Source organism: Erpetoichthys calabaricus, chromosome 6 (assembly GCF_900747795.2).
Source record: "Erpetoichthys calabaricus chromosome 6, fErpCal1.3, whole genome shotgun sequence".
Lineage (NCBI taxonomy): Eukaryota > Metazoa > Chordata > Cladistia > Polypteriformes > Polypteridae > Erpetoichthys > Erpetoichthys calabaricus.
In genome coordinates, this window is record NC_041399.2 from 207,768,337 (window position 1) to 207,782,921 (window position 14,585).

A 14,585-nucleotide genomic window follows, 5' to 3' on the forward strand; every position below is an offset into this window, starting at 1 on the left:
TTTTCTAAATAGGACTATTTTTGAATAAATATAAGGTTTTTCTCTTACTCTTTATTTGCTAAAACCCTTTTAGATTTTCTTCACTTGCATATACACATTAACTGTTGGCTTGGTAGATGTCAGGGATGTCTTTGGATCACACTGAGCAGTCCTAATTTTCTAGACATGGGAGATTAAATTCAATAATTAATTTAGTACTTTTCACTCAAGATAGACTTGAAACTCTGAAAGGGACAAAGCCATCATCATTGACATACATAAGCACTCTTAATGAAGTTGAGTGAATGCAAGCAGAAAGAGATCCTTACGTGTTGGCTAAAACGTAATAGAAGCCCAGCTAACAAAAAGACAGTTAATAAATCAGTTAATAAATCTCTGGAAGGCCCCACAATCTTTTGAAATTAGCAAAGTCAGAGATAAACTGACCCTAACCTAATGGCTGTCCTTCCACGTAGCCAGTAATGTCCTAAGGCACACGGTAGTATATGTAACTGATGGTCCGGTGTTGTCCGTCACTGTTGATGCCAGCTGCTCCCATCCGCTCTTGTTTTGTTTAATAAGAGTAATGGCCTGGTCAGAACAGCGTTGGGACCAAGTGCTCCATAATTCTCTTTTTAAAATGACCTATATTGATTTTATTAAGAAATAACACAAATACAAGCATGATTTAATATGACAACTACATTTTGTATTTGAAGAAGTTTTTAAAACTTTGCTGTTAAAGTAGGTTTAAAATAAGTCTGTGTAAGAAAATCTTAACCCAGTTTCTATGAAGGTGCAAATTTCCCAGCAATGCTGTAATATGTCTTTAGGGCAGAAGAAGGCCTCCTGCTCATCCTGATCATAACTGTCCTGATTTGTGGTGCGTGTGAAGGTGTGTTAGAATATAATTTTGGAGGTTTTTTTTTTTATGTACAGGGTGTCGCAAAAGTCACTATACACTTTTAATAAATTCCTAAAAATTACACAAGAAACTGAGTTTATTAATATTTCTAGCATCAACAAAGGATTTGTTGCAGTTTTACTTGCTAGGCTTGCCATCACGTTCCAATGCCTTGAAGACTAGTTGTATACCTCCACATGAGCTCTTCCATTTTCGACAACTTTCAGCCACCTTCGGAAGAAAGCGCCTCCGATGTTTAGCAGCATCTCTTCCCCGACCTCGCCGCAGGCCGTGTGGATTCTTTCCTCAAGCTGTGACAGGTTACGGGGCTTAGTGGGATACACCTTGCTTTTGATATAGCCCCACAAAAATAAGTCACAAGGTGTAAGGTCAGGGGAACGCAGAGCCCATTCAAGGGGACCCCATCAACCGATCCATCGGTCAGGAAACTTGATGTTCAGGATATCTGACTAATCTGTCAACATGGGGAGGGGCGCCATGGTGAAGGGAATTGATGTGCTTACAAAAACTGCAAAGCCTAAGTTGTCATATGCTAATGGCTTAAGTCCCTCTGAATGATACCTGGAACGAAATAGAAAAAAGGAAGTGTATTGTGACTTTTGGGACACCCTGTATTTTGCAGGTTCTGGGAAAAAAGATTTAAAATTGACAGGTCAGTAGTATAGTGAGTACAATGTATAGCTCACACTAGGAGTCTTGTCATAAGATTTTGGTCTTTATGAAAGACACAAGCTTCATTCTCTTAAGAAGTTAAATTCAAAAAATTACTTTATGGTTACATGTGGTCATGTGGGAAAATGGCCCCCCAATAGTATCCGTCATTCCTGCAGCAGTCTCAATATCGACTTTTATCCTATCGCAGAATAGTGAATATGCAGATTAGGATTTCTCAAACTGTGTTCATCCAAATTGTTTTCTAATCATTTAACTGGTGTTGACAGTTTGTGCTTATTAGAACATCTACCATGTCATCTGTTCATCCAGAGTTCTGACGTTTAGATGATGGGTCCTTTCATAGTAAGCATGAGGTGAAAGGCCGGAACAATCAGTGGATGAGGCACCAGCCCATCACATCATATTAGAACATTTCATTTTATTTTCAGTTTATTGTTAAACGCACATCCACTTATGAGCCCAGCATGCTGTACAATAACAAGTAATGTGACATGAAAAAAATGAAGTAACAGTATTGTGACGCAGCAATAGGTAATCATTAAGTATAGCATAGAGGAATACGCCACCTAAAAATATTTATTTTAAATGCTACACCCCATGTAAGTTTGTAGTGGTGTCTTGAGATTAAAAATTTTTAATCTCATGTTTTTGAAATTAAATACTGAATATTCCAGCTCAACGTGGTCAGTAGGGGGCAAACACTATTTAGTGCCAAACAAAGTGAAAACTGTCCATGGAGAAAAGAAAAAACAATTCTCACATAACTCGTGTCACATAATCCACATGTCCGATATCCATTTGTATGGTCAAATCGTGCAAAATGTGCACATTTGTTTACTAAAATATTGTTAACCGTTACTTCCTGAAGTGTGGATTGAAAAATGGTTCTTCACCGGTGAGTGAGGGGGAGAGACAGATTTTCAGTTATAAGGCGGAGCATTGTGGGAATGACGTCTTCCTTGTGTGTTCTGCGACTAACTGTGAATAATATTTTAGCAAAAAATAAACACATTTTGCATGTTTTGACCCCACAAATGATTATCGGACATGTGGATTATGCATCAAGAGTTATATGAGAGTTTTCTTTTTTTATATGGACTTTATTCACATTTTTTGGCACTGTATAGCATTGGGCGCCTATCGACCACATTGGGTGGGAATTCAATATTTAATTTTGCCATGAAAACATGGAGTGGCCGAGAAAAAAATGTAATCGTGTTTTTTGAACGTAATCACAAGTAATTATGGACTATTTTTAATTTTTTAGTGAACTTAAACACAAGTTTTTTTTTTTTTATGAACTTCTATACTGTGCATCTGCTGTTAAAGCAGTTAATGATGTAAATGGGGAAGTATTTGGTTTAATATTTTAAGTTTTTTATTTGAGGGAGAAAGAGAGGACATTAATTCAACAGTCTTCCTCGTGGATTTCATTGCAGTAATGATGGTCATTTATGCCAAAGACAGTTCAGATGGCTTGGACTCAACTTTAAACGATAAGGTTGCCAGTTGAAGCTCTCCGACTTGCTTTATGATAATGCCTTGTGCTTTGATTGTATTAAATATGTGAGCAAATATAACAAGTCCTGATCTTCCAGATCACCTTTGTAAAAATAATGCATGTATGCATGAATACGGCTTCTATAGTTGTATTTGAAGCCATGCATAGTTTTAAAGACGGAAGATAAAAAGCAGCAGTGTTTCCGTATCATTCACAGATGCCGTGAATGTGCACCCCACATTTAAACTGACTGATTGCCTGATGTCATGAATACGGTCCACTTTGACATCAGATGACTGGAATGCCTTTTTTTTCCCTTTACAGACAAAGCAAAAGGATGTACAAGAGCAAAGTGAAGTGGCTTCACTTGTAGACGAAGAGCAATTCTCATGGCCAGGCCCCAAGACCATTCGATTGCATCGGACCTCTCAGGGCTTTGGATTTACTCTACGACACTTCATAGTCTACCCTCCGGAATCAGCTGTCCATTCATCTATGAAGGTGAGTACTGAATCTGCTGTGTAGCTAGACTGAAGGCTGTCTTAATTGTTTGTGGAGTGTACTGGAAAGATTTCATTTATTGTGCTTGAAATTTGTCTGCAGAGGCAAAAGAACAATCTGTAAATTCAAGGAAAAATCTGATTTTTATTCTACTGTTTATGGAGGGGTAGCAATTTCCAGAAATAATAATGCCTGTTATTGTGTCCTTTATTTTAACAATGCAGTCTTATTTCTTCACAAACACTATATATATGCGTTTGCCATGTAAATTTGTGTTCTAAAGTTTAAATGCTTTCTATAAATTAAAAGAAATATATATTGTGCCTGCACAGGAGCTTTGCAATAGAAACTGAAGGGCACGAAGGAAAATAAAAAAAAAAAAAAAAAAATTACCAAATATGTCCATTTTTCAAGTTAAGACAGTTGCTGTATTTTGATGTGTTTTTTATGTTTACACACATCTACATGACTTCTATGAACAACAATTTCCACTTGGGATTAATAAAGTATCTATCTATCTATCTATCTATCTATCTATCTATCTATCTATCTATCTATCTATCTATCTATCTATCTATCTATCTATCTATCTATTATATAGTGCCTTTCTTTATCTATCTATCTATCTATCTATCTATCTATCTATCTATCTATCTATCTATCTATCTATCTATCTATCTATCTATCTATCTATCTATCTATCTATCTATCTATCTATCTATCTATCTATCTATCTAATACCCACAGATACACACACACCAGCTGTGTGTCACTGCTCAGCACTTCCTGCTCAATAACCTTTCACCCCCCTGAGGTGTGGTTTCCACCTGACAGACCAAATCCAAGCAAACTTATCGTGTCACATGGTTGATTCTCTGTATTTACGTGTCAGTTCTCACAAGTGATTGGAAAACATATACATACTGCGAGAAAAATACTAGGAATGTAAGACAAAATGATTATTGCCAGATCACTTTTGTTGTCACAGACGTTACTCAACAACTGTCTTGGCTTGAAAAATGGACATATTTGGGTAGTTTTTAAGCTTTTCCTCCATACCCCATAGCCTAGGATTATGAGGTTCAGCCATTTAGAAAGAAGACCAAATGTGCACCATAGCTCAGCACTTAGTCTTCGTGCTCATCAACCTTTCACCGCAGGGCATGGATTCCTCTGAAGAGTCCAAATCATAGTAGACTTTTTGTACCACGTGATTCGTTTACTTCCATATTTTTGTGATAACTCTCACAAGCAAATAGAAAATGTGTCCTTAGCATGAGAAAAATAGTTACCAAGAATATGAGATGAAACGTTTATTTTCAGATTCCTTTTGTCATAAATGTGTTGGAAAAACAGAAGACAGGTTTTCTTGTATTAAAACTTTTTGCTGCTTCACCAGTAATTTTTAGGCTTTTATTCTTCTAGTGATGCCCCATAATCCTCCATTGTAAAGTGTCAGTGTGGGCAAGATACATTGTTTTTTATATGTATAGAAAGTGCTCAACCTTGGAACACAGTTTTGCATGACAAATGCATATATACCATGTTTGACTTGAAAAATATTGAACTTATCCTTTAATCCACTAACCTCAGTAACTTATTTCATACCGAACTCTATTATATTGGTATGTTTCATCAGTGTCAGCATTTTTTAAATGTTATATTACCCACAGTTGTCCTGCTAGAAATATGATCAAAACAAATCTTGCTTTACTAATACAATATCATTAGCTAATTCACGAAGAGAGCCAGAAACATCTTGAATTGAGTTGCGTTCTTACTGTTACTTATACTGCAGAGGTTCAAACATTCAGTCTGACCTGTTCTTTCATTAAACCTGTGCTTTATCCTCTCAGCAAAGGAGAGTGCTAAGGTACAAAAAGAATGTGCACTCGAGAGGACTGCATTAAGATATCTGTCTGTCTGTCAGTCAGTGCGTCCATCAATTATCAAAGCTGTTTAATCTAGTTATGAGCTGCAGGGGTCAAAGCCTCCTCCTAGCCAATATGTAGTCTGAAAAATCAATGCTATTTTCTATATTAAGGACACAAATTCCCACGCCTGATGTTTATTTATTTTTTTTTAAATCCATCAGACCTTTGCCTTTTGCATTTTAGGTAATAGAACCATACAAGCGCGCCCCTTAACACTGGCTGGATAAGCCCTGCAGATTAATGCACACGTCAATTGCAGCAGCTGGCATTTCGGCCCAAGCTGCACACAGTTGTGCTCCTAGGATGGAGTCGCATTTACAGTTACCACTGCTAGAATGAACTGTATCAGCTTTTAGCATTGCGTCATTCACTCACTCAATCTGCAGCATAATAATAACGTTAATGGCTTTACTCTGAAACTGGAGGTTCACTCCATACAACAAAGCTGTATTTTATGTCAAATCCATTCTGCTATTGATATTCAAGATTTAGTGGCGTTAAAGCAGATATCTGAATGATACTGCTATTTCAGTGACATCATGTCACAAAATTTAGTATAGATAAAAAGACCAACAATGTGTAAATCATTCTATATATCTGTTTTTTTTTAACATTATTTTTGTGGCACTATAAAACAAATTTACATGTAAGCATTTATTAGAGATAACAGCAGTATTTCAGAAATGTGGTATATACTGTGATGGATGGCTGGGGCCCATGCCTGGCCCGGGATGCCCCTGCACCATATATACCAGGGAGACAAGGGTGGGAAACCCAGTGTCTCCCCCTGGACGCTAGATGGCAACCTCCCTGGGTTGCAGCTGTTCCTTCAGACTCTCCCAGGGCTTCATGGGGGTTGGAGTTCTGTGCAGCCCTTTTGGGTTCCGCAGGCGCCGCCAGGGGGTGCTGCAGCAGGAACTGCGGGCCCCTTTTGGGCATTGGTCTTGCCACACCTGGAAGTGCAGCTGGGTTTCGGCAATCAAGCACCTGGAGCACTTCCAGGTGCCCAATAAAGGGAGACAGCGACCACCACTCAGGGGGCAGAATTGGGATGAAGAGGATGAGGTTGCTAGGGAGGAGTGGTGGAGGAAGAGAAAGTGGTTTTGAACTTGTGGGTATTAGTGTACTGTGCTTGGGACTGTGTTGTGGCTGGAGGGATTACGAGGAAGACGTGCACTCCAGCTGAAGAAAAATAAATAGTTTATTTTACCTGTGCCTCCTGTGTGAATCTGTCTCTGGTCGGATGCAACATAGCGCCTTTTCTTACAATACGTGGTCTGAATTATGCATTTCATAACGGGCTTGAGAATGTGCCTGATTGGATTGCTGGCTGAATTTCAAACACCATAACCAAGGCTAGTTTTCTTATGCTTGGAAATCCATAATTTAAATTCCATTCATTTTTGGAAATGTTGGTTTCTGATACATACAACTAAGGCTGGGCGATATGGCTAAAAATCTACATATCTTGATGTTTTTAGGTCATGTGATGCTATACGGTATGTGTTAGTATTTTATTTTCTCTAAAATACCATGGTGCAAGTTTTATTTATACTCAAAACTATACCAGAATGAACAGTGCTTTTATTTGTCAACATCAATATTTCTCTCTGCGAGCAGAACACACACAGACACGATACATCAGCGTCTTTTTAATTACACAGCATGAGAGTTTTCATGTTGGGAATTGGCATACGTTCTCTGGTTTTCAGTGCGGCTTCTCCCTGTCTGAAGACTTGAAACCAGATGGATTAGTAACATGAAACTGGCCCACTGTGTTTATGGGTGTTCAATGTTCTTGCATCCTTTGTCCAGTTGCTGCACAATTTCATAAATGCTCACTCAGACAAACTAATATACTTTATAACATGAGGTGTTTGTTCTAGGCCTGCTGCCTATGTGAAGGTTGTACACTTTCATCACGTCTGCTTTGGTGTTCTTTAGATACTACTTTAGAAAGGAAATGTAATTTGCAGTTTGACTCGTTAGAATAATATTTCATGGATGACCTCTTTTGAGTTGGCAAACCATCAATCACAGTTTAACTTGGGCCCAACATGTACTACTGTTTGGTGCCACCATCCATTTTCAGTTAATGTATTTCCATTGCTTTACCTGTGGTTACAAAGGTTGACCCAATCTTCATTTTTAAGGAAAGTTGTGCTTTAACAAATCAGATTTCATATCCTGATATTGTGACTATGCAAAATAAATCTCAAGTGCCCATTCTTATTTCAGTGCTAATGTTCCATTGATGTTTGGCATGCAGCTTTCTTATGGTGGGATTCACTTCACTTTACCGTGTACATTATTTGTTGTAACATGCAAAAGCAGTCTTATCTTTTCAAAATTTAATAATTGAATTCAGCATAAAGTAGCCATCAAGTCAGAATTTCACTGTTTATGTACAGTGTAGCTCAGCATCTCGCTCATGACCCTGCATAAACACGAAGAAGGTATTTGGATTCAGATTTTTCTGAAAAGTAGATTTTTAGTTTTTGCACATTTGTTGTCATGAGTGTTTGAATTCATGTTTTTCTGAGCATTAGTACCAGTTAAGAGCTTTACTGATTGCTTCTGAGTGAAACTGGTGTACGGCTGCACTCTGATCCTCTGTCTTTAAGTAGTTTCAGCCATAGAATTATTCAGCAGATATGCATCAACGTATGGCACTGGGGCTCCTTTATACCAGTAGCAAAAAGTCTTAATTAGCTTAAACTGCCATAACACTGGGTGTTCCTAAAGAAATGTAATTTACTTCATGAGGTAAAAGTAGATAATAAATGAGAACAGTTGAAGCACACATTTTGATATTTCAAATATTTGATCCAATTTAAACGTTTAAAGTCTAAAATATTATCAATTGCAATAGAAATTTGTCAGTTCTCACCCTCTGATAGAGATCCATAGACCCCTAGTAAAGGATCAAAAATAACATTTGTGATCACTGACCTTCAAATAGTCTAAAACACGCGTGTCAGACTCCAGTCCTGGAGGACTGCAGGTTTTCATTCTAACCATCTTCTTAATTAGTGAACGGTTCTTGCTGCTAATTAACTTCTTTTGCATTAATTGTAATTAACTTGACTCGGGCCTCTTTGTTCTTTCTTTTTCCTTATTTAGCAGCCAAACAAAATAATGAGACACAAAACAAGCCACCACATGACCAGCTCACCTGTGCCCATCACACAGTATCTGAAAGTAAAGAATGGTGAAGGTCTCACTCAGTAAGGTTGACCTCTCAGGTCACCAAAACATTTTGGTGGTGTTCTTAGAAAAAACAGAAAAATCAACAGTTTTGGAAATGTCTGCTGTGGCAGAATGAGAACAGCAACAAGCCATGGAATTAAATAATCGGCTTAATTAACAGCAAGAATCGGGTTCACATTAAGAAAGTAATTGGAGTGAAATTGGTTGGAGTTTGAAGCCTCATTTTAGCTGGTCATCTGTTGGCTCGTTTTAGGTCTCATTTCTGTTTGGCTATCATTTAATGAAGAAAAGAATCAATTCAGAGCACTGAATCCTTAAAAACAGGGCTATTAAAATGATGTGAAAAAGAATTTAATTAGCAGTGATAACTGGTCACTGATTAGGAAAAGGGTTAGAATGAAACCTTCAGTCACTGTGGCCCACTAGGCCTGGAGTTCCTGCTCTAAAATGATACCCCACCTGCTTATGTTTCTAATTTGACATTTTTAACCTTCTGCGAGTGGATCTTAGAGGGCTAGGACCACTGGTAAAGAATCAGATATGAAAATTATATTCATGACCAGAAATCTCAAATGACACAGTACATGCCTATTTTAACAATAGCAGCTTTGACCCCTGATATCCCATTAGGAAGTGAGCCCCTGGGGTTGGTTGATGTCATGCACAAGTTTGAATCCTTCTGACAATTTTTGCTGATGACACCAATTGGTTCACTTTTTATCATACGAGTGTAATTTCCTGCACAAAATATGGTAGACAAGTTAGACTATGTACGCACAGTGTAACATTCAGGTTTGTTCGAGGACTGTGCAGGGACTGTATGAGTTCAGTAGGTCGGTTCTAGAACATTCCCAATACATTTCAAGGTTTTGGGGGCCAAAGGCTATCCCACTGGGACTGGGCAAAATGCTGAAAGTAGGCCTGGGTAGGATTTTTGTACATTACAGGGACCACATCTCACTCACACACAGTGACAATTTACAAGTGTCAATTAAAATAACCTAAATAAAAAAAAAAACTCTCTTCCTTATTTGCTTGAGCAAGTCTTGCCATTATAACCCTAACCCTAATTTTCATGAAATGGGACTTGCAGAGCTGCTCAGTTATGCAAATACTAGGGAATAACAGACCTGAAAAGTAAATTTTATTACAGCGATTGACCATTATGGATATCAGGTGAATGTGGCATCATGGTGGAAAGTTATAGGATTTTTGGTACACTCTATTAATCTCCGAGGGGAAATTGTTTTTTCAGATGACCTTTGGAGGTCAGGTCATAGAGTCAGCCATTGTATAGCACTGCTCGAGGATGACCAGATTTTCAAAGTTTCAAACTGAGACACTTGTGTAGCATGTTTGCCCACTCATACAGCCCATCCTCGTTTGTTTAATGGCTGCTTTATCTGCTCTTCATCAGAGAGAAAAATCAGGGCACTAAAAACAAAAAAAACAAAAACACAAAGTCCTTCACAAATGAATGCATAGGAACCCGAACAGTGCTTGAAGTGTGAACAAATAAAGGGGGTACCCAAAAATAACTGGAATTGGAAAAAAAAAATGTTTTAATAATGTTTACTTACTGAAACTTTAGTGTCCTTCAAAGTGCTCTCCATGTGAATGAATGCACTTGTCCCCACGGTTTTCCCACTGGTAGAAGAATTTTTGGAATTGCTGAAGAGGAACGTTGTCCAAAGTCTGTAGTGATTTTTCTTTGACTTCCTCCACGGTACAAAAATGCTTTCCTTTTGAGTTCTTTTTTTCATATGCAGAAACAAAAAAAAAGTCACACGGAGCAAAGATCAAGTGACATTTCCCCCCCGTTTGAAACGCGAAAACCACTCGTAGACCTGTGCTTTACTTAAAGCTTCCTCTTTAAAAAGCAGTTTCAAACCTCACTACAGTTTCAGCAGCTGTTTTCCCTAAGAGAAAACAAAATTTGACGCAGACTCGCTGTTCTTTATGATTACCCATTACAAAAATCGCAGACCACGTTTAATAAGCATCAAGAAGAACTGACATGGAGTGGCGTAGGAACAATACAGAGCAACGCCACTCGACAGTGTGCCACAGAATACGGTAAGTATGCTACACCTAGAGGCGATATTCGCAACTAAGTCGAGATTACACACCAGGTACAGATTCCGGTTATTTTTGGGTTTCCCCTCGTACATGGCAGTGATGTCTGTTTTCGTCTGCTTCTTTGTCACCCTCACGATGCTGTTCAAATTCAACACAAGTTCTTTGATTTGTCTTCAATTTTTTTTTCTTTTTGTTATAAATTGATCTATTTGTATGGAATGATTACAATAAAATTAATAAATAAAAAAAAAAAAAAAAATTCACAAGTTCTTCGTGAAGCTTTCCACGTTGGGGTTTTCACCACGTGATTATTCATACATTGGGTGGGTTATGGGGTTTTGTGCCACTTGGAGTTTCATAAATAAATTTTAAATATATTGTGAGGATGGTTGTGTCAGCAGAGCAATATATTATTAGATGGGCAGCCTGTTAAAACTGGGACATTTTGATATTCTTCAGTTAATTATCGGGTCACACAGCCTGAAATCGGAATGGTCACCCTAGTAAATTATAGTGTCAGTAAAATGTGAGTCATTATATGCTACAGATAATGGAGGCAGGCTGCTGGTTTAGTGTAAGAGAAATACTAAGTAAATGTAAAAGTAAATGGCAGCTCTGAGGTTAAGGACCTGCTCTGATATCTGGAATGTTGCAGGTTCAAATCATGTAACTGCCAGAAGGGATCCTACCCTGTTGGGCCCTTGAACAAGGCCCTTAACCTGAAAATTACTCCAGGGGGTGCTGTTCAATGGCTGACCCTGCACTCTGACCTCCCCAATGGTCATGCGAAACTCCAGGGGGCGCTGTTCAGTGGCTGACCGTGCGCTCTAACCCCCAATGGTCATGTGAAAAGGCAATTTCCCCTTGGGAATTAACACAGTGTACCAAATACCAAATTTGCTCTGTGCTTACTTGCCATATGCTCATATCTAGATAACCTTTTGTTTACTGTGCTTGCATTTTATATTTTTATGGCGAGGAAAATCATGTAACTTAAATCATACAACTTAAAGCACCCGGTGGAGTGAGATGATGATGTGCTGCTTCTCTTCTGTTTTGTAAACTAACTTATAGATGAAATCGCAAGTAAAGTTTCTCTGTTTTAAGACTGACAAGCTGGCAAATTTGACAGTGCTTTTCAATGGGAGATTTTGAAATTTTTAAAAATGTATAGAGTGCGCTCTGTTCAAGATACGACAACGAAAATGTAATTGTCCAGACAAATTTCCTTGAAGAATAAGCATGCCACATTTTAACAAAATTGGTATATGGGAGGCCGAGTTGTTTCAGACAGACACATTCGGGCTATCGCAATAGGTGCTTTGTGTATTATATGTGAACGCACCTAAAAATGGCCTTAAATTGAGGGGTTTTTGGGTATACAAGGTTAAAGATGGGGTTAGGAACCCCAAAAAGGAGGACATCTTACATAACTAGTCATCAACACAAGCTGAATGGTACATAATGTGGGCTTTTCTCGTACGGGGAATTGTCAAACAAAGAAAACTGAAGTTATTTCAGAGTGTTCATAAGTACTAGGGTGTTGTACCGTGTTAGCCATTATGAATGTAGAGAAAAGCCAAGCAAAATGACACCTTTTATTGGCTAACTAAAAATATTACAATATGCAAGCTTTCAAGGCAACTCAGGCCCCTTCTTCAGGCCAGATGTAATACAGAAACTGGAGTTCCCTATGTTTATATACACACTCTAGGATAAGAAACAACACTGGTGAATCTAAATGAGAAATTTTAAATGTAAAAAATTAATAGATTCATTGAGGCTAGGGTTAATTTAACAAGAGAGAAAAGAACAATGTATTGTCAAGATCTCTGGATAAGATAACTGTCCAATGAAGTTTGTAATGAGTTTTTTCAAAACAATGTGGATCTGTAGACAGCTTGTCTGTCATTCTGAGAGATGTAAACAATCCTCATATCTGGCCATAAATCTCTTGTCTCTATTCAATCCATGTTGTAATGTATTAAATTTTAGCATGAGTTTAACTTCCCATTCTTTTCTCTCTCGCTGTGTTTTGAAGTTGCCCATAAGCCCTGTGACTTTAAAGTCCCTCTCACAGTGTCCATGGCTGTTGAAGTGGGCCACTACAGGAACATCTGTGTTGCCATGTTTAATGTGGAACCTGTGTAAATTCATTCTCTGGCGGAGTGTTTGTCCAGTTTCTCCCACATAGAGTGCAGTGTCAGAGTGTTCATAAGGAATTCTTCTAAACACAAAATACATTTGGGACTGTGAGGATTTTTATCTTTAGCCAAGTCAGTAGTTTTCTTTCCTTTTTAGTAATTCAGGTGATAATTTGAGGGAGGTTGTTTTATTTATATATTTATTTATTGATCTTCTGTAAAAAGCTAAATATCATCCAATTAAAGTACTTTTTGTTTAAAAAGTAAAGCTGCAATGACAAAGTTTATGTTGGTACTAACCAAGTGGTGCCACCTGATGAGCATGACATTTCTTTTGGTGTAGGATTCATGTACTTTTGTGCTTATTTATATTATTTTTCTTCTACTTTTTTATAATCTTTTGGAACCTAAATAACAAATCTGTGTCTATCGGAAACGGAGTTTTGTAACGTTTGCATTGTTACAAAAGTACGCCATTCTGGATCGTATTCTCCAGTAAAGATAGCGAAGATGTCAGAATTGTCATAGGCGATTAACAAAAAAGGTTAGATTTCATGGTTAAATTTATGACTATGCAACACTATGCTGAAATGTCAGAGGAAAACATGCCCTTGTGCTCCTGCGTATTTATAATGCATTATGTAGAGATCGATGGGAGAACAGAGCTTCCTGTTCTAACACAGCCAGCTGCTAATTCTCCTCATCCCATGTGAAACAATAACCTCCTTAATCCTGAGCACTGTCTATGCTCATCATTTTGGATTTCCGCCTGTGTCTTTAATTATAGTAACAGAGCAGTCAGAGTCAACATTGCATGGCCTTTGCTGCAGCTAATTGACTACAACGCAACGCTCCGATTTTAGACATACACTCCCCACAATTGATTAGTAGGGACTGTGTGTGTTCTGTAATGGGTCACAGTAAACTACGATTGCTGAGTTTGCTTCCATGTTTGTAAGACTCAAACTGAATACTGGGTCAGCTTACACAAGCTTTTGAGTAGACTAAAAATCAAAACAATGTTGGAGAGCCTCAGCTCAGCATTTAAAACACTCAGTAAATAGTAAAATACTTCTCAAATGTAGACCCTTCTGGATGAAACAAACGATCTGTAATCTTTTGTTAGGGGGCTTGCACTATTTGTCTTCACTTTTTTCTGTTTTCTTTTCACTACTGTTGAACAATGCTCTACAGTCTAACTAGTTAAGCTGAGCCATTGATAAGCTCTTCAGCTGATGATAAGAGTGCTGTTTGGTGAAATGGAGTACCGGCTCTGGGTAACAGCTGCTGCCATTGTATTATTTGGACTTTTTCTGTTTAACATTTTCAAACCCGTTTTGTCCAGTTCAGGACCTTGGGGGCTGGAGCCTATTCTTACATCATTATGTACAAGGTAGGAAAATAGTCTGGACATGAAGCCAGTCAAGGGCAGGTCCACTCACTCAGTCTCATATACACACACACACACACACTTGCAGGAGCCATCAAGTCTTTTATAAATGTGGAAGGATAGCCAGAGTACCCAGAGGATAGCTCACATAGACATGGAGAAAATGTGTGAGATGGTGGGGATAGGACACCAGAATGGTGGGTCTGTGAAGTGAAAGCACTTACCATCTGCACCATTATGCTGCTCT

The 14,585-nt window shown here is 38.2% G+C and overlaps 1 protein-coding gene across 6 annotated transcripts in view; it reads left to right on the forward strand.

Moving 5' to 3' along the window:
• The window catches only part of LOC114653838 (rho GTPase-activating protein 21-like), a 406,130-nt gene that overhangs the window by 180,052 nt on the left and 211,493 nt on the right, over positions 1-14,585 (forward strand). For all 6 annotated transcript variants that reach the window (XM_028804387.2, XM_051928939.1, XM_051928940.1 and 3 more), the window contains one exon: positions 3,405-3,581. In XM_028804387.2, the coding sequence (XP_028660220.2) occupies positions 3,405-3,581 (177 nt within the window). The remainder of the gene's footprint in view (positions 1-3,404; positions 3,582-14,585) is intronic.